Consider the following 27584-nt stretch of genomic DNA (forward strand, 5'->3'; position numbering starts at 1 on the left):
CTCACACCTTAAGTGTGTTTTATGGGATAAGAGAGCCCCAAATAGAATATAGACATTTCACATGAGGAAGCCATTTCGGATCTCTGTCAGGATCAGCTTGAAAACCACTTGGGGTGGGGATAAATGAGTGGTGGAAGCTTGCAAGGGCGTCAGCAAAAATAAACACCTGTGATGAAGTTGAACTCTTCATTATTGTTTTTAAATCAGGGCCAATCTGAGGCAAAAGTATAAAGTAGATGGAGAATGTTTAAAAAATAAAAAATAAAAAAAACAAACCCCACCATTTTCCAGAGCCATCTTTGGGCTCTTTCTGAGAAATTCTTCTTTTATTTGAAACGGAGTCTCACTCTGTTGCCTAGGCTGGAGTTCAGTGGCACAATCTCGGTTCACCATAACTTCTGCCTCCCGGGTTCAAACAATTCTCGTGCCTTAGCCTCCCGAGTAGCTGGGATTACAGGCAGTTGTCAACATGCCCGGCGAATATATATATATATTTTTTCGTATTTTTCGTAGAGACGGGGTTTCCACCATGTTGGCCAGGCTGGTCTCGAACTCGTGACCTCAAGTGATCCACCCGCCTCGACTTCCCAAAGTGCTGGGATTACAGGCGTGAACCACCGCGCCCGGCCTCCTCCTGAGAAATTCTTTTTGGGTCTCTGTCTTTGGAGCAGGGAGAGAAGAGTGTTGGGGACCCACAGAGCTCGTCGGGAGCACCCTCAGATGCTGTGGTTGAGGAGCTGGGCCTGCAAGGTGACCTTCAAACCCACACTCTGCTCCATTCTCAACGCCACCCCGGCCTGAGGTCAGCTGTGGAAGCGACACCAGGACAAGGCAGGCACACACAGTATCCTCCCTTGAAGGGCAGAACTGGAGTCTTTCCTGTGTTAGTTTTCCCCTCCGCCCGGCCCAAGGCCTGGCAAAGCTGGCTGCGGGTTAGAATCGGCTGAGGAGCTTTTATGAAAGCGCATGGCAGCTGTCCCCGCAGGAGGTTCTGCTGCTGAATGAGGTTGTGGTGCCAGATAGATCTGACTCCCCACCTGGTTTGGGGACCCCGGGTGCATTCTCCAGCCGTGCCTCAGTGAGTGCTCAGGACATATCTGCTGAATTGAAATAGATTTTCAACGGACTGAACAACAACCTGCTTTGTGACAGGGAATCTAGAAAACAGCCTGAGACGAGGGTGGATCTCCCAGCCTCCATGCCGCAGGCCTGGAGGTTTGTGTAGTCGACGTTCTCCCCCTAGTGGCACGACTGAAGATGACAGGCAGGAGGGAAAAAAGCCTTTCCACCTGCGAGGCCTGGCTGCCAAAGGCTCCAGAGGTGCGAATGGACACCAGAATCCAGCTGCTCTTGCATGACTCGCCCTGCCTTACGTCGCCCTGATCCCGGCCTTGTCAGATCTCATCTTTACTTAACATTTTGATATTTTATCATAGTTTTTTGGTTAATTTTGATTTATTAAAATATTATTTCTGGCTGGGGGTGGTGGCTCATGCCTATAATCCCAAAACTTTGGGAGGCTGAGACGGGTGGATCTTTTGAGGTCAAGAGTTCGAGACCAGCCTGGCCAACATGGTGAAAACCCGTGTCTACTAAAAATTTTTAAAAAATTAGCCAGCCATGGTGGTGGGCGCCTGTAATCCCAGCTACTCAGGAGGCTGAGGCACAAGAATCGTTTGAACCAGGGAGGCGGAGGTTGTAGTGAATTGAGATCGCACCACTGCACTCCAGCCTGGGTGACAGAGCAAGATTCCATCTTGAAAAAAAAAATTATTTCTGCCAGGTGCGCTAGCTCATACCTGTAATCCCAGCACTTTGGGAGGCTGAGGCGGGAGGATCACTTGAGACTAGGAGTTTGAGACTAGCCTGGGCAACATAGCAAGACCCCCATCTCTACAAATAATTTAAAAATTAGCTGTGTATGGTGGCACAGGCCTATAGTTCCGGCTTCTCAGAAGGCTGAGGTGGGAGGATCAATTGAGCCCAAGAGGTTGAGGCTGCAGTGAGCTGTGATCGTGCCACTGCACTCCAGCCTTGGACAGAACAAGACCCTGCCTCAAAAATATATATACATATATTTCTATTGATTACTGAGGTTTTTGTCACTCTCTTACATCTTGTGCATGAGGTGAGTGCCTCAATTGCCCTCCCCCACCCTCATCATAGCCCTGATGCAGAAGTCAGCCCACGAAGCCCCCCCTAGATACACAGAGTGCGACCCCCATCATTTGTCAGGTGAGCCCTGAGGCTCCACCCAGGATGGGGCTGGCCTGTGAGGGCCTTGTGTGTCTAGTGCTCTTTGCACTGTAATCATGGGAGCTGCAGATTCTCCAGACTTTCTCCAGAAGGGGAATGGCTGCCTTTCAAAGTGTGTTCTAAATGAGAAAATACCTCTGGATCAAGGGCGATTTGAGAGCACAAAGATGCACTGGGTTCTGTGGTGCTTACATACGTGGAGACCTACAGGTAGGCCCTGGTTGCTGAAGCCCATGGCAATCAGCCATAGCTAGGAAGAAGGGCTGGGGCCCAGTGCATCTGGGAAGGCCACCGCCTTGGAGCCCCTTCCTCATCTGGGCCACCATCCCGCATCATCAGCCTGAGACCTCCAAGTGGCTCACCAAGGAGGCAGCCATCCTCAGAAGAGTCAGGGGATAAAGGAGAGCTCATCCTTGACATCACTAGCTACCAGAGACCTGCCTCAACTGCATCATCTGCTTCTGCCCCCTGCCCCGCCACAAACCCACCATCTGCAGCAACCCTAGACCACATCCAAGGAAGACAAGACCCCAGCCCTGGGCCCTGGAAGGTCTCTGCTATCATCTGCCCCACCCTCTACAAAAGAGTGCCGAGTCTTCCCCCATCATTCCCACACTCTCCCTGAGGAGTCCCTGGCCAAGGGGACATCGGTTCAATATGGGCCAAAAAGTGGCAACCACAGAGCTCTGGGGTCCAGCCCATCTTGCTGAGTTTGCATTTATTACCTGGGCTACAAAGGGTTAAGTCAAATGCCTTCAAATACCTATATCCCTGGGGGAAGGAAGAGGAAGAAGCAAAAGGCTCTCCTAAAAGTTGTATTTGTAAGAAAAAGAAAAGGAAAAAAGAACTGTTCACTGGCCAAAGCTGACCCCTTCCCACAGGGGTGCTGCAGGGGACCCCAACCCACACGTCAATCTGATTGGGTCAGAAAGCCTTTCCTGAATTTTTCAGACCCACCCCAATCCCAAACCATTTATGGCCCAGAGAAAATGGAGTTATTTTAAATAAACCCCATTTTACTTATGGAGATGGCCACTCCTTCCAGAACCATCCCGTGCAGCCATCGCAGTCCCTGAGTATCTCTCTAGGCAGGCAGCCAGAGAAAGCTGCTAGGGAGCTGTGGCTTCAACTGAAAATTCTCTCCAGCAAATTGTTTCATGGGGCTCTCAATACCTGCCTTTTGTTTTTGAGACAGTCTTATTCTGTTGCCCAGGCTGCAGTGCAGTGGCATGATCTCAGCTAACTGCAACCTCCACCTCCCAGGTTCAAGCAATTCTTCCGCCTCAGCCTCCCCAGTATCTGGGATTACAGGTGCCCACCACCACGCCTGTCTAATTTTTGTATTTTTTGAGATAACATTTCGCCATGTTGGCCAAGCTGGTCTTGAACTCTTGACCTCAAGTGATCCATCTGCCTCAGCCTCCCAAAGTCCTGGGATTACAGGCGTTGAGCCACCACATCCGGCCAGCACCTGGCACTTTCACTGCGGCTTCTTAAGCCCTCAGACCCCTGCATACTGGAAACACCTGGGCTTGGGGTGAGATTCATTTGCGTGGGATCCATTCCTGCCATCTTAGAGCAGCGGTTCTCAGGCGTACGTGCATACCCTGGTGGATCTCATTCATTGAGAAGCGGACCTGCAAAAGATTAACTAATAACAAAGTGCTCAAGTCTGTGGCCGACTTGACTCATGCATTGAGCAGATTCAAGATGATCCGCTTATCAGTGTCGTGCTCACTTTGCATTCTGATAAGCCTTTGTGAGTGGAACGAGCTTTGCCATGGCCTGGGAGGTTCTGTATTATCTTCCAGCCTCACGCCTCATGCCTGGCTTCTCAGTTCTGACGTTGGCCCCTCCCTCTTTTCTGTCAAAGTCTTTGCACTTGCAGAGTCTTTTGCTGGGAGACCTCTTTTCCGAGGCCTTTGCATTGCTCTATTTCCTTCTTTGGAACTCAGCTCAAAAATGGAACTTTTCCAGGTACTGACTTAGAGGGGTCTTAAGAGAGCCTTTGGGGAAGGGAGGTGAGAGGCTGGAAATAGCTTGTTCTTCGATCTACATGGAGGTTTCAGGGTGTGCACATAAGTAAAAAGTATTCACTGAGCCTGTCAACTTAAAATTTGGAGAGTCACTGTATGTAAGTAAACCTAAAAAGGCAAACAAACAAAAAGAAACAAATTTCCACCTCTTCCCTGTCTCCTGTTATTCCTATTACTGTCAACCATGGCATGTTCATTTCTATCCTGGCATAATATTATGTTATTTGCTTGGTTATTTGTAAATTGTATCGTCTGCTAGAATGTAAGCCGCATGAGGACAGATGCTCTGTCTTGTCCACTGCTGCGCCTTTCAGAGAATAGCATAGTGCCTGTTACATAGTAGATACTTTAAAAAGAAGTGAATAAATAGATGGTCGGATGAATAAAAAGGCTTGGATTTAATGATCGGGAAAAAAAGAGGCAGAGGAGGTCAGCCTGAGGCTAGAACTGCTCACTGGACCCCCCCACCCCCAGCCTACAGTTGAGGGGTCTTGCTCTGTAAGCCCAAGTCCAGAAGCTTGCTCCCTGCCTGGCGGACCACACTGGCATGTCTATACCTCGTTGGGGTCATCCTGGTCGGCGTAGATTAGGAAGCCCGTAAAGAGGCTGTCTGTCCAGTAAGGGTCGTAGAAGAGCCCATTCTGCTCTGAGTAGAAGATCTGCAGCCAGACTTCGTCACCCTGCTTGAGAGCCAGGATGGTGGAGCCCGAGGCCACATCATGGTTACCGGTGTTGGCATCAAAGGTCCGGATGCGGTACTGGCCGTTGTGCACCAGGCCGATGGCTAGGTGCTTGTTGGCCAGCGTGATGTCGTAGGTGAAGTAGTAGATCCCAGGCACGCCGCAGACGAACTTGCCGCTGGAAGCATTGTAGTGACCACCCTCGTTCATCAGAATCTTGTCAAACTTGATGGGCAGCCGCTCCCGTGGGTAGCTCTTGGTCACTGCCACTGAGAAAGCTGACTTGGTATGGCCACTGCCGCAGCTGCAGGGGCCTGGGAGGCCCGGCTCCCCCTTCTTGCCCTTAGGCCCCTTCTTGCCTGGCGTGCCATGCTTCCCGGGGGTGCCGTTGACCCCCTTGGGGCCACGGGGGCCAGCCCGCCCAATGGCCCCGGCTTTGCCCTTTGGTCCTGGCTTTCCCCGGTTACCTGTCCGGCCAGGTGGACCTGGAAGACAGAGCAGCTGATGTTATGGACGGTCCTCACAGACCTAGGCAGAGGGGTGCGCCTTGGTTTTCCAACCTTGGAGAAGGAGTGCTCGGGTAATGGAAAGAACAAGAAGGCTTTGGAGACACATAGAAGTGGGTGTAAATCCTAATGCTAGCTATCTGGAAAATGGAAATGATGATACTTACCTTCAAAAATCACTGTGGATCAGGGCAAAAAGTTCACACCCTTTCCTTTTCCTGCCTTCTAAGGAAGGGTCTGGTCTGTCTGCCAGATCAATCCTTCCACGGGCTGTGCTGGTAATGGGTTGAGAAGAGAACTAGAAAAAGCCCCTTGATTTCAACACATTGATCTTAGTAAAATCCCTGCCTAGTGCATACAAGCCCTGCCCACGTGTACAAGGATTTTATTGCGGCATTGCTTACAATAGCAAAAAATAGGAACGACTAAATGCCCATCCAAAGGAAAATGATAAAAAAAATTATGGTCCATTCATACTGTGGATTTCTATGCAGGAGTTAAAAAAAAAGAAAAGTAGAGTTAGTGTGCTCTATGAAACCTTCTCTAACATATACTAAGAGGAAAGAGCAGGTGGCCAGAGCCTTTATGTTAAAAGGAAGCCAGGCTGGGTATGGTGGCTCATGTCTGTAATCCCAGCACTTTGGGAAGCTGGGACTGGAGGATCGCTTGAGGCCAGGAGTTTGAGATCAGCCTGGGCAATGTAGCCAGACACTATCTCTACAAAAAATATAAAAAGTAGTCAGGCATGGTGGCGTGCGCCTGTAGCCCTATCTACCTGGGAGGCTGAGGTGAGAGGATCGCTTGAGCCCACGAGTTCCAGGTTACAGTGAGCTCTGATTGTGTCACTGCATTCCAGCCCGGGCAACAGAGTGAGACCTTATCTCTAAAAAATAAAAATTAGGAAAACAAAAGGAATCCACAATGCTAAATATTTCTACACCCATTTAAACGCATAGAAGAGTGCCTGGCCTATAGCAAACATTCCCTAAATACTAGCTGGCATTCCCTGCAGAACAATTCCCCCAATTGTGTTTTCCTTTAGAATGCTTTTTGATGTTTCATACTCATATTTCATAAAATGCACATTTCTCTCAATACAACATTTTTGGCTACTGATTGTATAAAATCAATTTAGTTTATGACCCTTCAACTCAACATTTTAAACAAAACCTTTGTGGATAATGACTTGAGTTCACTGACACAAGGTTATGTCACCCATACGAACTGGGTGGTCAAGGAAGTAATGTTTCAGGCATTTTCCATCCTAACAAGTTACTTTGTTTCTTATACGTATTTATGTAGGCATTTCACTGTGTTTCAGAGCTCTGAGTTAATCTGTAATGCATCTGAATTTTTCCTATTTTACGTAATTCGGAAATAGGTTTCCAAATTGCATTTTGTTACTGAACACTTGATTTTCAGCAACAGAGTGCTTATGTTAAATGCCTGACAATGCCCAGTATTATTAAACACATATGTAAATACACAGAGAAAGGCCAGGAAACATACACACCTAACCAATTAATAGTGGTTACCTCTGGAGGGTGAGGGGAGGATGAGAAGGGGTAGTAAGTAAGGAGGACTTTTGCTTTATGTGTATTGTTTGAATATATTACAGTGAGACTGTATTTGTATATTACTCATATAATTAAAAATAAACAGAATGGGAAAAAATAAAACTAAGAAAAGTCACAAAACTCTTGAAAAAATGAAAATAAACAAAAGGTGGGAAAAGGAGCCAAGAGAAGAGGAGTAGAGACAGAATCTTTTTTTTTTTTTTTTTTTTTAGAGATAGAGTCTCACATTGTTACCCAGGCTGGAGTGCAGTGGTGCGATCATAGCTCACTGTAACCTCAAACTCTTGGGCTTGAGTCATCCTCCTGCCTCAGCCTCCTGAGTAGCTGGGATTTCAGGCACACACCACCACGCTTGGTTAATTTTAAAATTTTTTGTAGAGATGGTGCCTCCCTATGTTGCCCAGGCTGGTCTCAAACTCCTGGCCTCCCAGTACTCCTGCCTCGGCCTCCCAAAGTGCTGAAATCACAGGCATGAGCCACCATGCAGCCCCTAAGTCATTTTGACTTGGGGTTTTTGGTGGGAGACAAATAGGTAAGAAAGCTTACCGGGAAGTCCTACCATGAACTATATAACGTGCTTTCCTCTTCAATTTTTTTTTTTTTTTTTTTTTTGAGACGGAGTCTCGCTCTGTCGCCCAGGCTGGAGTGCAGTGGCGCGATCTGGGCTCACTGCAAGCTCCGCCTCCTGGGTTCACGCCATTCTCCTGCCTCAGCCTCCCGAGTAGCTGGGACTACAGGTGCCCGCAACCTCGCCCCGCTCGTTTTTTGTATTCTTTTTAGTAGAGACGGGGTTTCACCGTGTTAGCCAGGATGGTCTCGATCTCCTGACCTCGTGATCCGCCCGTCTCGGCCTCCCAAAGTGCTGGGATTACAGGCGTGAGCCACCGCGCCCGGCCTCCTCTTCATTACCTTTTTTGAGAGACTTCAGGAAAAGCTGACTTTACTCTTGAAAGACTTTTCTGGGGGTGAATTTGTGTGTGTGGTGATGGGGGGGCGGTTGGATGTTATCCTGAATTGGCCCCAGGGTGACAAGCTTCGTCTGGGTTACATGTGCTGGGTTCCCAGCACCGCTTTCCTTGGTGTGGTGGCTTCCTTCTCTGCAGAGACTCAACACATAGCAGAAGAGATGGCCAAAGGCAGCCCCAGTACACGGTAGAACTTCCTGGTAAGCTTTATTTATTTGGGGAAAAAGTCAACAGCAGAGACTCTGTCCCTCAGGATCCATAGGCAAACCTCAGGGAAATCTCTAGCTGGCCTGCTTGGAGCTCATGTCCAGACCTGAGTCTGCCGCTGTGGTCAGGAAATTGGATATCATGACACCAGTGCCCAGCACGCTGGAAGACCCCCCCCCCCCCGCCATACCACCAGTCAAAGCTATGATGGTTACTTTTATACTAATCTCCTGGGGAGGAGGTACTTTTGAAGGAATTAGTTTGGTGTGGCAGGAAAAGACCTGGATTTGCAGTCAACTATCTGTGTGTTATGTGAGCTCAATAAGTCCATTACAGGGTGCCTAACATTTATTGTGTGTCTACGCTGAGACAGGTGCTTCATACACTGTTTTATTTCATTTTTACCACAACCCTGTGAGACAGGTGCTATTTATTATCCATATTTTAGAGATGAGGAAGCCATGGTTTGGAGAGAGGTTAAATAGTTTGCCAAAATCAGTGTCCAGGTTTGTTTCCAAAGTTCATGTTCTTGCAGGGATGATATTTTGCTCTCAACTGAATCATTCTGACTCTCCGTATCCTCATCTGCAACATGGCGAAAAGAAGAATCCCTCCGGCACAGGATATGGATGGTCAGATGGGCAACATGCTCAAAAGTGCTTTGTCAATATGAAAATGCCATACAAATAAAAATTATTATATTTCTCTACTGCTTAAAATGTAGGCTTAGGGATGCTGCTGACACTGAAAAGTGCTTGGTTGCTGGGGTGAAAGTTTGGAGATATAAGGAATGTCACAACGGAAAGGTCTGTAGAGTATATCCATTCTGCTTGCCGTCTGCCTGGCATCCCTTCCTTTGGGGAGCTGCCATTCACCATTTCATTTCATATGGTCCTAGCAGGGCTGTCAGTCACAATGACTCTCACACACACACACACACACACATACACACACACGCACGCAGGGGTGGCCCCATGAGCCTGCCCTGCAAACGGCGGCACCTCTCCTCCTTGGTCAAGGGAATTGGTCCAGGATACACATGTGGCCAAGGAAAATTGGCTGTTCTGAGATTTGCTCTGTGGATGAAGCCAGGAAGATGTGGGCCTGAGCCCAGCAGTTGCTATTTCAGAACTTCCAGCCTTTGTGAGGATGCAACAAACACAGAGAGAAGCAGAGCCCTGACAATGATATTTGAGCTCCTGGACTCAGCTATTCCTGGAGCTCGGCTCTTGGATGTCTCAGTTTTGTTTTGTTTTGTGTTTTGTTTTTGTTTTGTTTTGTTTTTTTTGGAGACAGGATCCTGCTCTGTTGCCCAGGCCGAAGTGCAGTGGCACAATCTCAACTCACTCTAACCTCGGCCTCCCGGGTTCAAGCAATTCTCCTACCTCAGCCTCCAGAGTAGCTGGGATTATAGGCATGCGCCACTAGGCCTGGCTAATTTTTTGTGTTTTTAGTAGAGATGGGGTTTTGCCATGTTGGCTGGGCTGGTCTTGAACTCCTGGCCTCAATTGATCCGCCCACCTCAGCCTCCCAAAGTGCTGAGATTACAGGTGTGAGCCACTGCGCCTAGCCTGATGTCTCAGTTTTATGAGCTAATACATTCCATTTGGGACTGTAAGTTGGGTTTCTGTCACTTTAACCATCAAGTGTTCTGAGTAATATTTTGGGAGACTTTTCCAAAGTCACTTAGCAACCCAAAGGTGCACCAGGGGCAGGAACACAAAATTCAATACCCATGTTCCTTTCAGAATAAACTGCTCTGAGGCTGGGCACAGTGGCCCATGCCTGTAATCTCAGCACTTTGGAAGGGCGAGGTAGATGGATCACTTGAGATCAAGAGTTTGAGACCAGCCTGGCCAACATGGTGAAACCCTATCTCTACTAAAAAAACTCAAAAATTAGCCAGGTATGGTGACATGCGTCTGTAGCCCCAGCTACTCAGGAGGCTGAGGCAGGAGAATTGCTTGATCCCAGGAGGCAGAGGTTGCAGTGAGCTGAGATCACACCACTGCACTCCAGCCTGGGCAACAGAGCAAGCCTCTGTCTCAAGGTGGGGCGGGATATATATATATCTCTGTTTATAAGTAAACAGTAATCTGATTTATAATGAAGAGGATTAATACTAGTTTTATCAACTTCATGACGTCCTTCGCATGCCGGATGCTGTCAGCCCGGTGGGAACGAGAGGGGCAGGTGTAGGCCTCTTACCTTCCTCTCCACTGTCCCCCCTGTCGCCGTCCTGTCCATCTTGGCCGTCTTTGCCAGGAAAGCCCATTCGTCCCATCATTCCTGAGGGCCCTGGGGCTCCTGGGGGGCCGGGTGGGCCCTGGGGGCCAGGCAGGCTGCAGACCAGTTGAGGGGAGCCTTTCCGGAAGTCCCTGCGAGCAAAGGCGCCAAGCAGTGGGTCAGCAGCGCAGGGGAGGGCACAGGCCAAGAGCACCCAGGGGATCATGGTGGTCACCTGTGGGAGGCAAGAGAGCTGTGACAGGTGAGTGTGGCCACCAAGCTGGCCTGGGTCTGGTCAGAGGGGATGCACAGGAGGAGGCAGCTGGGATACACTCAACTGGATTTCTGTCTCTTGCTCTTTCCTGCATCACATTCAAGTAGATGTGATGTGGACAGAGTCGTCATATCTTGAGGAAGTATTTGGGTGAGTGGAGTCATTACCCAGAATACACTTTGAAGGGGTCTCGGGGGTGAGGCACTCATCATCAGACCATCATCCCCCAGAGTGGCTGAAATGGATGCAGACCTTATGACCCAGAGACTGGTGACTGGGAGGAGCTGTGAATGGAGAGAAATGATCCATGGTTTCATCCAAATCTATGGCATGAATAGAAAGTTACAGTTCTACAAGGGTAGAAATGTTTGAATTGTAGGTGACTTTGCAAGCAGTCTGCTTCTCACGGGAGACTCAGGGTTGCGCATGAGGAGGGTTGAGGATTCATTTACTGAGTGGAGGTCAACCACCACCTAAGCGACCTTGGCAGGCCGGTAGCAGCTCCTCCCCCAGGTGCTTCCTGTGCGCCAGGCATGTGCTAAGAGCTTTCCATTCATTACTTGATCTTCACAATACCTTTATAGGATAGATACAGGAGAGGAAGCGGAGGCTCAGAGAAGTTGAGCAATGTATCTACATCACACTTTTCCAACCCGGGGCCTGTGGGCCGCATGCACCCCAGGATGGCTTTGAATGCAGCCCAACACAAGTTTTGTAAACTTTCTTAAAACATCATGAGATATTTTTTGCGATTTTTTAAAGTTTAATGTTATACTTTTTTTACAGTTCATAACATTAACGTTAATGTTAGTGTATTTTATGTGTGGCTGAAGACAATTCTTCTTCCGATGTGGCACAGGGAAGCCAACAGACTGGACGCTCCTGGTCTACATCACGCGATGAGTAGATGGCAGGGCTAAGGTTTGAACCAGGCCATCCAGATCCAGAGCCTGTGCCCTCCCGTCCCAGGCTAGACCGTGTCCTTAAGGCTGATGGCAGCAATAGCACGATCCCACCGGAGATCAGTGTGCTATACACCCAGAGGTATCTACTCCCTGCCCTCACTATGCATTCGCAGAAACTGAGACCCAGAGCAGAAATAAGCAACTTGCCCAAGATCTCTCAACAAATCAGTTCCGTTGCTTTGTAATTAACAGCCTCTCTCTCAAGAATGAAACCAGGAGGGGGAACATCCCAGGCATGGCTTCCTGCCATGGAGATAAACTATGAAATGGTAACTTGCTTTGTGACCTTAAGCAAACCCTTTTCCCTCTCTGGGCCTCAGTTTCCTCACCTGAACAACAGGGGCTGGACTAGAGCAGTGGTTCCTAAACTTCAGTGCGCATCACACTCACCTCGAGGGCTTGTTAACACACAGGTTGTTGGGCCTTATCCCTAAAGTTTCTGATTCATTAGATCTGGGGTGAAGCTGGATCGTTTGCATTTCTAATAAGTTTCCAAGTATTGCTGCTGATGGAGGTCCAGAGACCTTGTTTTGGGAACCACTAGAGTAGATGGTCTCTAGGGTCCCTTCTAGCTCCAATGCTGAGCCTTTCAGACTTCAATCTGTTCTCTTTCCAGATACAAAGCACTGTGGGCTTCATAGTCCTCACTCAGCCTGTGGCTATCCAATCAGACGTTTGAGTATTAGGGGGATCCTCAGCAGCTGTGGTCCTGGTTGCACGGCAGGCGCATTGCTCAGGCATTGACCTTTGGAACTCATTTTTCCTTCTGGGCCTTCAATCTCCTTTCCCTTCAGACTCTGCTTGGCCCCTGGCTCTTGGAGAGCCTGTCCAGGATTTTTGGCTGCCTCTGGCTGTTCCCCTCAGAAACAGGCTGGCTATACCTCTCCTCCTGCCCCCTCCAGGATCTTTAACCCTGGAAACAGATGCTGAGGGGAAGGCCTGGGCTTGCAGAGAAAGGAAAATGTTCATTGCCCACATCCCAGCAGTGTGACAATCACAGGGCCCAAAATTGTAACTCCCAGAGAGCCTGCAAAAGGCCCTCATGGAAAAGATAGCTTTAAATGTCTGCCAGGCACAGAGATGCAGAGCAGTCTAGGCCCGCCCCAGTCATGAAACATCTAGAAATCCTCCTCTTGTCCTTGTACCTCACCTCCCTTCAACTTGGAAAGAGGTGAGCTGACAAGGGGAGCAGATGGCCTTGCCCGTTTCACACCTTCACTCAGGGAGCAGGAAGAAATCTCACCTTCGCATGGAAGGGTTGCCAGGGAGTGGAGACTTCAATCAGGGGGAGGAGGAGCTCCCCTCACTGACTAAATCATAAGTAGGGAGGGGTAGGAAAAAATAAGGACACAGTTTGATTGTATTTCTGATGTCACACTTGCTCAACCTAGGTTACATAAATAATAGTAGAGGTGGTAGGCAGATACGGCAAACATTACATAATGTGGAAACGTTACATAAATGACAGGTGCTTTTGCAAAACCATGGCCTAGACACTCCCCAGGCCCTGTGAATCACCATTTCTTTCCCTTGTCTACATGATGAGCGTCTTGGAAAACTGGTTAGCCTTATTTGTGAGCTGCAGCACATCTGGGACCCCCAGAATAGAAACTGAATTTTTAAAGCAGGTTCGAAATGATTTGGAAAGTCGCAGTCTACAAACATTTTGCAGTAGGGAGAGAGGGAGGAAGGAAGTGGAAGCCAGTCTTCAAAGCACACGAGAATCCTGCAAACAGCTAGCTGAAGACAGGCAGAAAAGAGAGCCAGCCGGACGAGAGAGAGGGCAAGAAAGGGAACCATCTGTCACAGTTGACAGCTCCCCTCTCTCTTCTGACCTCCATGCCCAGCCACACAGGCTCCACAAGAGGAAGGTGGATTTGCTCTCTTGACCACAATGGCCTTGCACCAGCTTCTCTGGACAAAGAGGGAATGCCTCTCTGCAAAAGGTGGTTCGGGGTAGGCCCCAGTGCCTGGGCGGAGGGGTGTGTGTCTGAGACACACAGAGAGGAAGGGTTTTCTGAGCTGGAGCCTGAAGGCTCCTGGAGTCCCAGAGGAGTGCTGGCAGCTACAGCCAGGAAATGTTTTGGAAATAAAGGCGGGGAGACTAGATTCTAGTTCCAAACCTAGAGGAAGGGAGGGAGAGGAGAGTCTCCTCGCCTCCACAGCACCTCCAAGAAAAACAAGGCTCCAAATAGCCCTGCTCCCAGCTTGTGCCCTGCCCCACCCTCACCCCATTCTCTACACAATGGTGTCGAGAAAGCCTGGGGGCAGGGTGCTTAGAGGGGCACTAAGGCCCCAAGGAATCCAGGCAGATAAACTCTTCCAGGGCCTTTCTTTATTTTTCTTTTCTCTTTAGGGATGGGGGTCTTGCTCTGTTGCCCAGGCTGGAGTGCATGGTGCAAGAGCTCACTGCAGCCTTGAACTCCTGGGCTCAAGTGATCTCCTGTCTCAGCCTTCTGTCCCAAGTAGTTGGACCTACAGGAGTGTGCCACCACTGTCAGCTTGCACCTTTTAAATACATTTAGAATCACGAACTTGGGAAGGGCCTCAGGGAACCATCTAATCCAACCTCCTCAGTTACAGATGGGGAAACCAAGGCAGAAGCAAACCCACCTTATTACACACCTACAATGTTCCAGGCACTGTGTGAAGCCCTGTATCTACATTTTTTTTTTTTTTTCCCTCACTTTGTCGCCCAGGCTGGAGTGCAGTGGCATGATCTCAGCTCACTGCAACCTCCACCTCTCGGGCTCAAGTGTTCCTTCCTCTTCAGCCTCCCGGGTAGCTGGGACTATAGGAGCATGCCACCATGCCCAGCTAATTTTTGTATTTTTTGTAGAAATGGGGTCTTGCCATGTCACCTGCTGGTCTTGAACTCCTGGACTCCAGTGATCCACCCGTCTCGGCCTCCGAAAGTGCTGAGATTACAGGCGTGAGCCACTGCATCCAGCCTGCTGTATTGTTTTATATGAAGCTTACCTAAGTCCTATGAAGCTTACTTGAGCCCTTATTGTCCCATTTTTTTTTTTTCAGAGGAAAAAACAGATACTCCAAGAAGTGAAGTTATCTACTCAGAGTCACACCATCAGAGATTAATGGAGATGGCGTTCAAACCCATGTCGTATGCCTCTGAAGACTGTGCTTAATCCATGCCCCTTGCTTCCTGCCCCTGCTATTTCCCCCCCATTTTATAGAAGACACTGAAACTCAGAGAGGCTAATTTACTTATGTTTACACAACTAGCTGGTGGCAGAAGTTATATTTGAACTTGGGTTTGGCTGACCCTAGTACCCAAATGCTTTCCATTATTTCAGCATTTCTTTTTTTTTTTTTTTTTGAGACGGAGTTTCGCTCTATCGCCCAGGCTGGAGTGCAGTGGCCAGATCTCAGCTCACTACAAGCTCTGCCTCCCGGGTTCACGCCATTCTCCTGCCTCAGCCTCCCAAGTAGCTGGGACTACAGGCGCCCACCACCTTGCCCGGCTAGTTTTTTTTTTGTACTTTTTAGTAGAGACGGGGTTTCACCATATTAACCAGGATGGTCTCGATCTCCTGACCTCGTGATCCACCTGTCTCGGCCTCCCAAAGTGCTGGGATTACAGGCTTGAGCCACCGCGCCCGGCCTATTTCAGCATTTCTTATATTTTTCCTCCTAAATATCCCACATTACAGAAAAGACCTTGAAGCATATGCCAAAACCACACACAGCCATAGAGAAATCTCTCTGATGCCCTGTATTTTATTTTACAATTTTTACACACACACTACATGACTTTGAAAATGTACAAGTGATGCTTTTTTTCTCTCTCGGGGTGCTGGAGTAAATCAGTGTTTGAGCAAGACCTCCTGTCCTTTGAGAGGCCCACACTTGGATTAGACAAGGTGATGAGAGGCGTGGAGGGGACAGCCTCCCGGACCCTGGGTCCCCACTATAAGCCCCTTTGGTTTGTTAATGGGGGGTGTTTCCAAGGCCTGAGCCAAAAGATCAGAGTGTCACTCCCCAAGACCCTCCAGTAGGTGCTGGCTTAAATAGCAAACATCAGAACCCCAGCCACGGCTTACGAGGCCCCAACTGAGCTGGCTCCAGCCTCCGCCCCAACTTCAGCTCCTCCCTGGCTCCCTCGGCTCCTCTGGCCCAGCACCCCCCTCCAACCCCCACTACCTTTTCCAGGCCAAGCTCCATTCAGCCCCAAGGCGCCAGCCACTCTGCCAGTAACCTCACGGCTCCACCCTCTTGCTTTGCTGGCTCTTTATCTGCTGTATTTCAGTTTAAATGTCACTTCCTCCAGGCATTCCCTGACGTGACCTCTCAGCCAGCGCCCCCTTTCTGCAAGCTCCCTTTTCCCAGCTCTTTCCACTCACCCATATTCACTTTACTTGGTTGCCTCCCCCATGTGTCTCCACTAAAATGTAAGCTCCATGAGTACAGGGACCCCAGCTGGCCCCCTGGCTTCAAACTTCCTCACACACAGTGGATGTTCAAGAAATATTTGCTTAATTAGTAAGTGTTGGAGACGCGGATTCTGCCTTCAAGAAAATCCACAGCGAAGAGAAAAACCAGGCAGTGGCTGAAATCCAGAAGAGAGAGCACTGACACCCCTTGATACAAATCAGTTTTTTTTCCTCTGCTTTTCTAACCCAAATCAGATCCAATCTCTCCTTGCTTTTGACCCCTTACAATACAGGGGCTAGGTCTTTCCCTCTCTGGCCCGTAGGGTGGGGCCAGCCTTGCAGAATGCCTCACATATAGCAGGTGCTCCACAGAGAGCTGTCCGATTAACCAGAAGAGAGGTAAGTATTAGTCCTTTCTCACCTTTAAAAAAAACAATCTCAGTTCCTAAATTGTCCTTTCTGAGGGTGGGAAGGTGTTAGTTGAATAGGGACGCCTTCATTAGAGCCTTCCTGCTAAAGGGATAAAAAATATTAGTTGGTTAAACCCCAGAAATAGAATCATGGGTTGCTAAACTCGGACGAGTTCTTTTTCTTTTTATTTATTTCTTATTTTTTTGAGATGGAGTCTTGCTCTGTTGCCAGGCTGGAGTGCAGTGGCACAATCTCGGCTCACTGCAACTTCCGCCTGCCGGGTTCAAGCAATTCTTCTGCCTCGGCCTCCCGAGTAGCTGGGACTACAGGCGCATGCCACCATGCCCGGCTAATTTTTCGTATTTTTAGTAGAGACTGGGTTTCACTATGCTGGCCAGGCTGGTCTCGAACTCCTGACTTCATGATCTGCCTGCCTCACCTCAAAGTACTGGGATTACAGGCGTGAGCCACCGAGCCTGGCTGAACATGGATGAGTTCTTAAATCCAGCTTCTCATCTCTCTGTTAAGTAGCTAATGATTCATCAGTACACATGTTCTAGAAAAGCACTAGGAGCTGAAGTGCCACAGCCTGAGTCTACTGTCAGGGAAGTCTTCCTCCTGGCCACAAGACGTGGCCCCCTGGTTTATTCCCAAGGGCTCTGTGACCAGACTGTGATGTGAGAAGGGCCAGAAGTGGGGACGTGCGCCTCTCACTGATCCTTCCTGAATGTGTCTGCCAGTAGAAGTTCCAGGAATACTTGTCTTGAGCCAGTCTGCTAGGCCTGGGTGCTGAACAATCTCCCTTGCAGATTGGAAGATGTAAATTACGCTCAAATAAATCTGACCTGTTGGTTATCAGGTTTTGACACACTGACAGGTAGGAGTGGCATTTAACTCCGTGGTTAAGAGCCACGGAACACCCAGCACTTGGTTCCCTCAACTATGCAATGAAAATGATAGTATACCTACCTCAGGGAGTTTGTGTGAGAAATGAGTGAAGGAACGCATTCAAAGATTCTATCTAGTCCAGTGTTTGACACTGTAAAAGCTCCATGGTTGGAAAAAACTGTGCCTAAAATGCCCCCAATCCTTCACCTCCTCCGGGAAGCCCTCAGGTAGCTGCCAGCCTCATCCTTCAAGTCTCAGGTCTCATGTCATCTCCTCAGAGGGGCCTGCCCTGATCATGTGATCCAAAGCATTCCGCCCACCCTGCATATGCTCTTATCCCATCCTGTTCTTTCAAGGCATCTGGCCCAATTTGTGATTATGCATTTGTTTGTTTCTTGACTTGTTAACTGTCTGGCTCTTTCCCTGGAATGGAAGGTCCGGGAAAGTATGGGCCCTGCATGTTGTTCTCAGTTGGGCTGCCGGAGCCTAGCGCAGCACCTGCATAGAGTAAATACTCAACACACAGTTGTTGAACAACCTTGAATGAACTGGCCACTCTTACAGAGACAGGAATAATCCAGGGTGGTCACAGGAGGAAAATTCCAGGCAGCAGTTTGACATGACTAGAGGCTGTATAGGCCGATAAGACCCTGAAAAACAGGGTGTGGACCAAGCTGGCTAAGACCCACTGGACCCAACATGGTAATGAATTTGATCGAGATTTCACCCAGGACCTCTTTATACGTTTGTTCATGTACTCAATCACACACCCACCAGTGCCACGACAGCTCCAAGAACACCCATATTTGGTGTAGAAATGGGTGGCACCACAGTTCTGGGAAATCTCCACCTTTTTCCAGGAATTTTCATGAATATTCCACCTGTTGGTTAAAGAAACCCGTAAAGATAGAAACCCCAAACCCCTCTGCCCAACTCCCTCTTGAGAACGCCCACGGCCCCCTTTCCTGAGTGTGTACTTTTCCCCCTTGCAATAAGTCACCATAATTTCACAATTTTCTAACTCATCTTTGAATTCCTTCTTGAGATGGTGTCAAAAGCCTGGACACTGGCTGGGGTTGAGGTCCCACTGGCGTTTGAGGACCTCCCCAGCCCACCGGTATTATTACAATTTATAAAGCAAGGGGATCACAAGGGTCTCAATAAAAGTGTGGATGACAAAGCCTCACTTGGTCACTGAGGAAAACTCAGTGCAATGACTGGGCTTGGATTCTGAAGACCGGGGTCCCAGTCCTAGTTTTGTAACTTACTAATCATGTGACTGTGAAAAAGTCATTTCATCTTATCTGGGCCTTCATTTCCTCACCTGTAAAATGGACATATTAACATTTGCCCAGTCTGCCTTACAGGGTTATTCAGAGAATCAAAAAAGATAGTGGATTTGAAAACAAAACATGATACAAAAGTTAGAGCCATATTTAAAATTGTAATTGTCACTAGCTGCAACTGAACTAAGGGATCATAGTCCTGAACTCCCACTGGGAGCCCCTGGAGTGTTTCAGGGGAGACCTCATCCTGGGTGGAGGAGGACACCCAAATCTCACCCAGCAGGGCAATTCTCCCTGTGTTTGGTGTGAAAAGGGACAAGGCTTGCTTGCGGATGAAGCTTGCTGAAAATCCGCTTTGATGGGAGAATAGAATACTATAATAAAAAACATTCCACGCCCTCCCCGAATTCCAGGAAGTAAATTGGAAACAGTCCTCTCCAGCTTCTCTAAAAAGCTAGAGATCCTTGGAGGGAAAAAGCGGCTGGCTGCCGCTCCTCACACAGTGCTCACGAAATGTCCCCTCTCTCCAGATCTCAAGATCAGTGTCCATTTGGAAACTGTCCAGAATCCACAGTCTAAATACAGAGGCTTCAAAAGTCGTGGGGCCCACTTGCCAGGATGCCTCAGAAAATATTTCATCTGCTATTTTCTCTCTTTCTCTCTCCTCATTTCTGGCTCAGCCTAGAAAATGAGATCCAAGGACACATCATGATCTAACAAGGCCTCGGAAGCCAGGGGTTTGTCTCAGCAAGAATTCTTGAAAGCACACAGGAAATCAGCCCGTGTGTTAAAGCTGAAGACTTATACCTTCTAATATATACACTCTCAGCCTTTACAAAACGACAAACGTGGTGCATAACGTGGTGGGCAGTGGAGCCCACCCCCGGGGCCCTGGCCTGCTGCACCTCTGAGCCTCAGCTGCCTCCTCTGCACAATGAGGGAAAGAGTCAGGCTCTGGAGTGGCCGAAGACAAAGCCATCAAGCTTTGGCATTGTCTACAGCTGTTTTCTGCCGCGTGGAGACCAAGGACTGCCGTGAGAGAGAAGAATGCAGCAGCTGTGAGAGATGTGAGGGGGAGAGAAGGCGGCTGAGGGTGTTCACATCCCCGTATCGCATCCCCAGGGCCCGTCTCCACGTGCCTGACCACAGCAGTGGGGGAGTGGGTGTGAACAGCTCGGCCCAATAGGAAAACAATGCAAGTCACATGTGTCAGTTTGTCTTGTAGTCACATTAACAAAGTAAAAAAGAAGCAGGTGAAATTAATTTCAATGCTATTTAGCCCATTGTTTCCCAAATATCATCATTTCAACATGTCATCACCATAAAAATTATTAATGAGACATTGTACATTCTTAGTACTAAGTCTTTGAAGCCTAGTGATGTATTTCACACTTGCAGCGGATCTCAAATCAGACTGGAGCATTTCAAGTCTTCAATAGCCACATGCTGGCTTCTACAACAGCTCCAGCATAGCTGTATGGGTTCAGATGCCATGAACTAGCTGTAGTACCTTCACATGTTATTTAATCTCTCCCCTTCAGTCTCCTCCTCTCCAACATGAACACGATTATAATAGAACCTACCTTAGACAGTTGTTACGAGAATTTAATGTTTCTAGAATAAGACCTGGCATATGGCAAGAGGTATAAAAGCATTAGCTTCTATTATTTTATTATTTCTTGCCATTCCAGAAATCAAACAAGATAATGGATATTGAATGTGACAATACAAATTTTAAGACCTTGTTTAAAATTGTAATTGCCACTAACTGCAGTTGAACTAACAAAAGCCAGTCCTGATCTGCCACCTGAGTCCTGCATGCATTTCAGGTAGAGACTCTGGTAGCTTCTCATGAACTCCCATTTTCACTTAAGTTAGTTTGAGTTATGGCTCTGTCAGGTGCTACCAAAAAAAAAAAAAAAAAAAAAGTCCTAGGGAGGCTGAGCCTTTGTTCCTGCCCTGCTGTTTCTGCTCTGAGGGAAGGATGGGGTGGTGTCTTGGCTTCACAACTTTGAGCCACCTGGCGTGTCCATGCTCCATAATACAGAGACCAGGGAAGAAGCGGGATGGTGCTTATCTCATCAAGTGACAGGGCCAAATGGGATATCAGGTGTGCATGTGTGCATGATACTGTGGCCTGGCACATGGCTACCCAATAAATAGTATGGTTTATTATTATTGCCTTTGAGGCCGGACACTGGGGATTCGGAGGTGAAAAGATGTAGTTGCTGCTCCTGTAGGGCCCACTCTGATCCCTAGAACTACCTGGGCAGGCTATAATGATCTGCTTACCTGAGCATCCAGCCGGCACACCTGTGTGACCAGGAAAAAAGAGCCTCACTCTCCTTTTCCTTTGTAATAGGCGCCCAACGGCATCTAGATGTAACAGCATCCAACACCAGGCAGGCGGCAGGGGAAGGAAATTTTGGGGTTAGACAACAGTCCCTGGGAATGACATAAAAGGGACTACAAGATCTAAGAACTGAGGGAGAGAAACAAATTCTGAACTTTGAAGAGGTCAGGGAGAAAAGGCTAAGTTTTCCTTGACTTTTCTGGGTGAGCCCAAGAACTTCCACGGAGTCATTTTTGGTCAGGCCTTGATGGGCGTTCAGAGTAACCCTAAACTTCTGATACAGGGCCGGGCACAATGGCTCACATCTAGAATGCTGGTACTTTGGGAGGCTGAGGTGGGGGATCACTTGAAGACAGGAGTTCGAGACCAGTCTGGCCAACAAAGTGAGACCGTCTGGGCAACAAAGTGAGATCCCCCCTCCCCTCACCCCACCAGCTCTATAAAGAAAAAAAAAATTAGATACAGGTCTACCTTTTTTTTTTTTTTTTTTTTTTTTTGAGACGGAGTCTTGCTCTGTCACCCAGGCTGGAGTGCAGTGGCCGGATCTCAGCTCACTGCAAGCTCCTCCTCTCGGGTTCACGCCATTCTCCTGCCTCAGCCTCCCGAGTAGCTGGGACTACAGGCACCTGCCACTTCGCCCGGCTAGTTTTTTGCATTTTTAGTAGAGACGGGGTTTCACCTATGTTAACCAGGATGGTCTCGATCTCCTGACCTCGTGATCCGCCCGTCTCGGCCTCCCAAAGTGCTGGGATTACGGGCTTGAGCCACCGCGCCCGGCCACAGGTCTACCCTTAGAGAAGCATGAGCTGGTCTGGTGGTGAAGTCATTTTCCAGCTGTTTGACCTTGGGCAAGTTATTTAATCTCTCTAGGTCTCAGTTTCTTTGTCTGTAAAATGAGAAAAATAATAATATATGGTCTTATTTGAATTTGAATATTTATTGTTTCACTTTATGTGTGAAATCTGAAATAACCCCAATTTTCCCAAGTTAAAAGTTGTCAAGAATCTTGTAAGGCAGTGTGGATTGTAAATTGTAAACTGTGTTTATGCTAGAGCCACATAACAGCACTGTCCTAACAGGTAATCAGAAATATCTACCATTCTTCAGCAGGTGAGCTATTTTTTTTTAACTTTTTAAAAATTTCCATAGTTTATTGGGGAACAGGTGGTGTTTGGTTGCATGAGTAAGTTCTTTAGTGGTGATTTGTGAGATTTTGGTGCACCCATCACCTGAGCAGTATACACTGTACCCTATTTGTAGTCTTTCATCCCTCACCCCCCTTTCACCCTTTCCCCTGAAGTCCCCAAAGTCCACTGTGTCATTCTCATGCCTTTGCATCCTCATAGCTTAGCTCCCACTTATGAGTGAGAACATAGGATGTTTGGTTTTCCATTCAGCAGGTGAGCTTTTAATGACACCAGTTTTGAATTATTTGAGGTCTTTAGGAATGCCTCCCTCAAGTAATTTGACTGCTCACACCTCCCTTATAGAGTAATTGTGAATACTGAATGAGATAATGCAGCGACCAACCCACAGTAAGCACTCAGTACCAGTCGTGATTTTTGATACAATAATCATTCCTGAGAACAAAGAGAGAGAGGATGTCATGGGAGAAGGTTGTCACACTCATGAAAATAAACAAGCAGACCTGGGTAGACCTGGGTCTGCTGTTTCCCCATCCGTAAAGTGGCTGTAATAGCGACCCTGTGAGGAGCTGAACATTTGCAAACTTTGGCATCAATGGCTATGAAGGCAGTTATAATGGCTGATGCGATTTTATAGCTTGCCATGAAAGCAAAGAGGTACAGGATTTCTACAGGTGTGCCCTACTTTCAACAAGATTGTAAAATTCAAATTTAATCATTCAATGATTAGCTTTTAACTTTTTGTTAATATTACAATGTGTAGGCTGAGTGCAGCGGCTCATGCCTGTAATCCCAGCACTTTCGGAGGCCAATGCAGGTGGATTGCCTGAGCCCAGGAGTTCGAGACCAGCCTGGACAACATGGCGAAACCTCGTCTCTACAAAAACTACGAAAATTAGCTGGGCGTCGTGGTGCCTGCCTGTAGTCCCAGTTACTTGGGAGGCTGAGAGGGAAAAATCGCTTGAGCCCAGGAGGCAGAGGCTGCAGTGAGCAGAGATAGTGCCACTGCACTTCAACCGGGGCAACAGAGCAAGACATTGTCAAAAAAAAAAAAAAAAAAAGAGAGAGAGAGAGAGAGAATAAACAACGTGCACAGAGGCTGAGAAGGATTAAAAAGCTATGGAACATGCCCCTGCCACTGAGGAAATTAGAGCCTAGACAAACAGGGACCAATTGGCGTATCAGTGGCCTCACGTGGATCACAGACTACTCTGTACTTTTTGTTTTGGGTTTTTAATTGGAAATTGTTGCCAATGTAAAACTTGGGAGGTTTTATATTAACATCGATGTTTGCAGCTTTTCTTGAGCAGCAGAAGGATCTGGGCAGCACTGAGCCTGCATTTACGCAGGTCACCAGGTAGCTGCCCCTTGAGACAAGGTATTACAGGCTGACTTGTGTCTCCCCAGAATTCGCACACTGAAGTCCTAACTCTCAGATTCTCAGAATGGGACTGCATTTAGAGATAGAACCTTAAAAATGGTAACCAAGGTAAAATGAGTCATATGGGTAGGCCCTAATCCAGTATGAGTGGTGTCGTTATATGAAGAGGAGATCAGGACACAGACATACACAGAGTGACAACCATGTGAAGACACAGCAGATCATGGCCACCTGCAAGCCACGGAGAGAGGACTCAGAAGAAACCAACACTCAGACACCTTGATGACGGGCTTCCAGCCTCTAGGGATCATGAGAAATAAATGTCTATTGTTGCATGTCCCCAGACTGTGGTATTGTCATGGTGCCCCACGCTGACTAGGACAGACAGCCTGTGTTCTAGAGTGTTCACAGTCCTCACCACTCCCAAATATCATGCATCCCATTCCCATACACATTGCGCACAGCCCGTGTCAGTATCTGGGTTTGCAACCCCTAACCTAGAGGAAAAGAGTAATGATTCTCCATGTATGTTGTGTGTTCTTATTTCAAAGTTTTGATGTTCATATCTCCCTTAATTCTCCCCACACTTCTAAGAGGCTGATACTGTCATCTCCATTTGGCAGAAGAGAAAACAGCTCAGAAAAGGGAAAAATTACTTTTCCTAGGTCAAAGTTTGGGTGGAACTCAGTACTGCTGGCTAGGGGCCCAGAGCTCAAGTTCCACTACCATGGCCCCTCAGCTAACAGGGGAGTTACTAACAGGGCAGTGATGTGTATGCGCATGTGTATGTGTGTTACAGGAGTAAGCCACTTAATAGAAGTGAACAAATCCACGGGAAGGTTATTTGCTTGAATAAATATGTGGCACATAATTCCTTTCAAAAGAAAAGCTAGAATGGGACGGGCGCGGTGGCTCATGCCTGTAATCCCAGCTCTTTGGGAGGCCGAGGCGGGTGGATCACGAGGTCAGGAGTTCGAGACCAGTCTGGCCAATATGGTGAAACCCCGTCTCTACTAAAAATACAAAAATTAACTGGTTGTGGTGGCGTGCACCTGTAGTCCCAGCTACTCAGGAGGCTGAGGCAGAAGAATTGCTTGAACCCAGGAGGCGGAGATGGCAGTGAGCCAAGATCGTGCCACTGCACTCCAGCCTGGGTGACAGAGCAAGACTCTATCTAAAAAAAAAGAAAAGCTAAAATAGAATGTAACTAATAGAAGTTTGATTTATGCAGGAGTTCATCTCATAGAGGCAAATTAAGGTTGGCAGGCCTTTGACCTGGAAGAAGGAGTGGGTGAAGCTGTGGGTGTGGAGAGGGACTCTGTTACCCCACAGTGAACATTCAGGAGTAGGACGCATCAGTGATTGAGACAGCAAGAGAGACTGTCTGATTAGCAGGGTCAGGATAAGAGAAGGAATAGAGAGACAGGGGAGAATAGGGAGATTTGCAGAGAAAAAAGTGACATCTTGGAGAACTTGCTGAATATTCGATGGAGACAGAGTGGCTTCAAAGAGGACTCCAGCCTTGCGAAAAATATCTCAGTTCATCCATACAATGACACACTATGACACCATTAGAAGAACAAAGTAGGCCTGTATATGTAGATATGTAAACAAGGCGAAGACACACTGTTAAGTGAAAAAAGCAAGTTGTACCATGGAATGTAAAGTATGCTTCTCTTTGAGTTAAAAAAAAAAAAAAAAGCACAAATATAGAGTATATATATGTACAGAAGGGTTGGGGAAATACTTTCTGAAAAGACGCAAAATCTTGTTAAAGGGGTTACCTTTCAGAATTGGGAGGGAGTATGTAGGCTTTTACTTTTCTCTTTCTAACTTTTGAACTGTTCGAATTTCCTGTGATGAGCATCGTTACTTTTATAACATTTAAAACAAAAGGTAACCCTAAGGTTTAAGGATTGGAAGACAGGTAAGTGTGGTATCCCTGCTAGGAGATGGGGAGAAGTCAGACATTTGGGAGGAAACAAATTCTGCAGTGAATCTGATGTGTTACAATGAAGGGCTGTAGTGATGCTTGGAAATGTGTGGAGAGTCTGAGGATCGGGCAGTTGAAAGCAGGAGTAATTGATATAATTACCCCAGATGACAGAATAAATTAGAGAATGGTGCAGAGGGAAGGCAAAAATAAGGATGTGAGAGGACAGATTTTTAACAATGCTAACTGAGTACCAGCCTTGGGTTGCCCTATGTAGGACATTGTCTTTCTATTACTGCTACTTCAGCATGGTGGAAACACAGGGTCTCTGAGAAATGGCCAGTCTAAGGAAGGGACCGCTGCAGGCTTCCAAGCAGGGCAGTTTTGTGGTCAAGGAGCAGAGGAGGATCACAATGAGGTAGTGCAAGGGACTCACGGTGTCACAGGAGAGACCTGGGCTGGGAGAGTATTAGGGCCCATTGCAATTGTTTAGCTGAAAAGCGAGGTCCTAGAATGCGGCAGCAGCAGTGGGGATGGAGAAGTAAGGACAAAGCATATTAAGACAAGTAGTTTAGGCAGGGAAGGAGAGTGAAGAGAGTCAAGAAGCATTGGGTACAAATCTCTGCCTGCCGTTCAATACCTTCTGAGCTCAGTTTGCCAGTCTGTATCATATATTTAAATAAATATGAAGATTAAATGAAATAATGCATTCAGTACATGTTAACTGTGATTGTTAGCTCGGGTATTGGACTCAGATTTACCAGACTTCAAGTCCCTTTTTCATCAGTTACTAGCTGTGCAACCCTGTCCAAATCATTAATGTCTCTGAGCCCAGTTCCTCTTTTGTAGACGGGGATAATCCGTTGTCATGAAAATGAAAGAGCACAAGTAAAGTGCTGGCAGGACTTGGCACAAAGTAGGCGCTCAATAAATGGCAGAGCTACGGGTATTACTATTGTAACGGGTAAACCACAGGGCACAGAGCCTGGCACACAGTAAGGACTCAAAACATGTTAATTTGTGTTATAATACAGAAGGCAGAAGTCGAGAGGCAGGAATGCGCGAGCTGCCCAACCCGCAATAAAGGCGCGCTGGCAGCTCTCCCGCCTTCCGCATCCTGCCCCGCCCGCAGCAGTGCAAGTCCTCCTCCTCCCCGCGCGCACTTGCCGCCCCCGCCCAACCGCGGTGCGGGCCACTCACCCTCGCGGCTGTCCGCCACGTCCAGGGGCGTCCGGAGCAAAGAAGCTCTCGGCGGGGCTCCGCGTCCCGGCTTTCCTCGGCTGCAGCAGCCGAGCCGAGCGCCGGCCCAAGGCATAGTTTTCCCATCCCGTCATGGGCGGGAGAGCCTTCCTCCCGGTCACGTGGGCTGGCCCGCAGCGCAGCATTCTCTTTTTAGCAGCTGTTTGGAAAAAACTTGCAGTGCTGATGACAACTCGGGTGTGTCGATGCATCTCTGCGTGGGTAGAGCCTGTTAGTGCATTTGGAGGTTGTGTGCACCAGAGTGATCAGAGTGATTGTTTCCCACACGTTTGCAAAGGTGTGCATGGACTTGAGTGTGATGATAAATCATATGGATGTGTTCAGTTGTGTGTGCGCAAAAGTGCGTTTATCCAAATTTTTCATCAGGGCTGTTCGGTGTATGTACATGTGCATGCACATGTCCAAGATGGCAGCTTGGTGTACAACTGGAGTGCACATCAGCGGCTGGATGTACAGGATAGTGGCTAGACATCTGTATGTGGGGTGCATGTTTAAATGTGTGTATGACTGTGCAGTGGCTCATTCTGTGTTGATTTGTATGCATGCCTTGGTGTGGATTTTGTCCAGATGTGAGTGTGCACATACACACTACTGTGGGTGAGTGCCCTGTGTCCCAGCTCTCCTTTCTCTCCTCCCCAGAAGGTGAGGATTCACTGGCCTCACTAGCTCTCTGGCCCAACCTCAAGTCATTGAGAGACTTAGGGAGGGTCTCAACTCCCAGGATAGACAAAGCAATCCTGTGTAGGAATCAAGCAGGCACTGGAGGAAAGGAAATCCTCCAAGGCCTGGCTTTCGCTTCTCCCTGTTCTTTCCACTGCTCTCTTCCACTAGCGACCCATATTTC

General features: G+C 48.0%; 1 protein-coding gene across 1 annotated transcript; it reads right to left on the reverse strand.

The window, feature by feature from the left end:
* Positions 1-3439: 3439 nt before the first annotated feature.
* On the reverse strand, positions 3440-26810 carry C1QTNF2 (C1q and TNF related 2). The gene is made up of 3 exons (XM_025388454.1): positions 26681-26810; positions 10436-10688; positions 3440-5457 (listed from the first exon to the last, which is right to left on the reverse strand). Exons 1-3 carry the CDS (start codon positions 26804-26806, stop codon positions 4844-4846), a joined length of 993 nt encoding a protein of 330 aa, XP_025244239.1. The 5' UTR covers positions 26807-26810; the 3' UTR covers positions 3440-4843.
* Positions 26811-27584: the final 774 nt, after the last annotated feature.

The sequence above is a fragment of the Theropithecus gelada genome, chromosome 6, assembly GCF_003255815.1.
Source record: "Theropithecus gelada isolate Dixy chromosome 6, Tgel_1.0, whole genome shotgun sequence".
In the NCBI taxonomy this organism is placed as follows: Eukaryota; Metazoa; Chordata; class Mammalia; order Primates; family Cercopithecidae; genus Theropithecus; species Theropithecus gelada.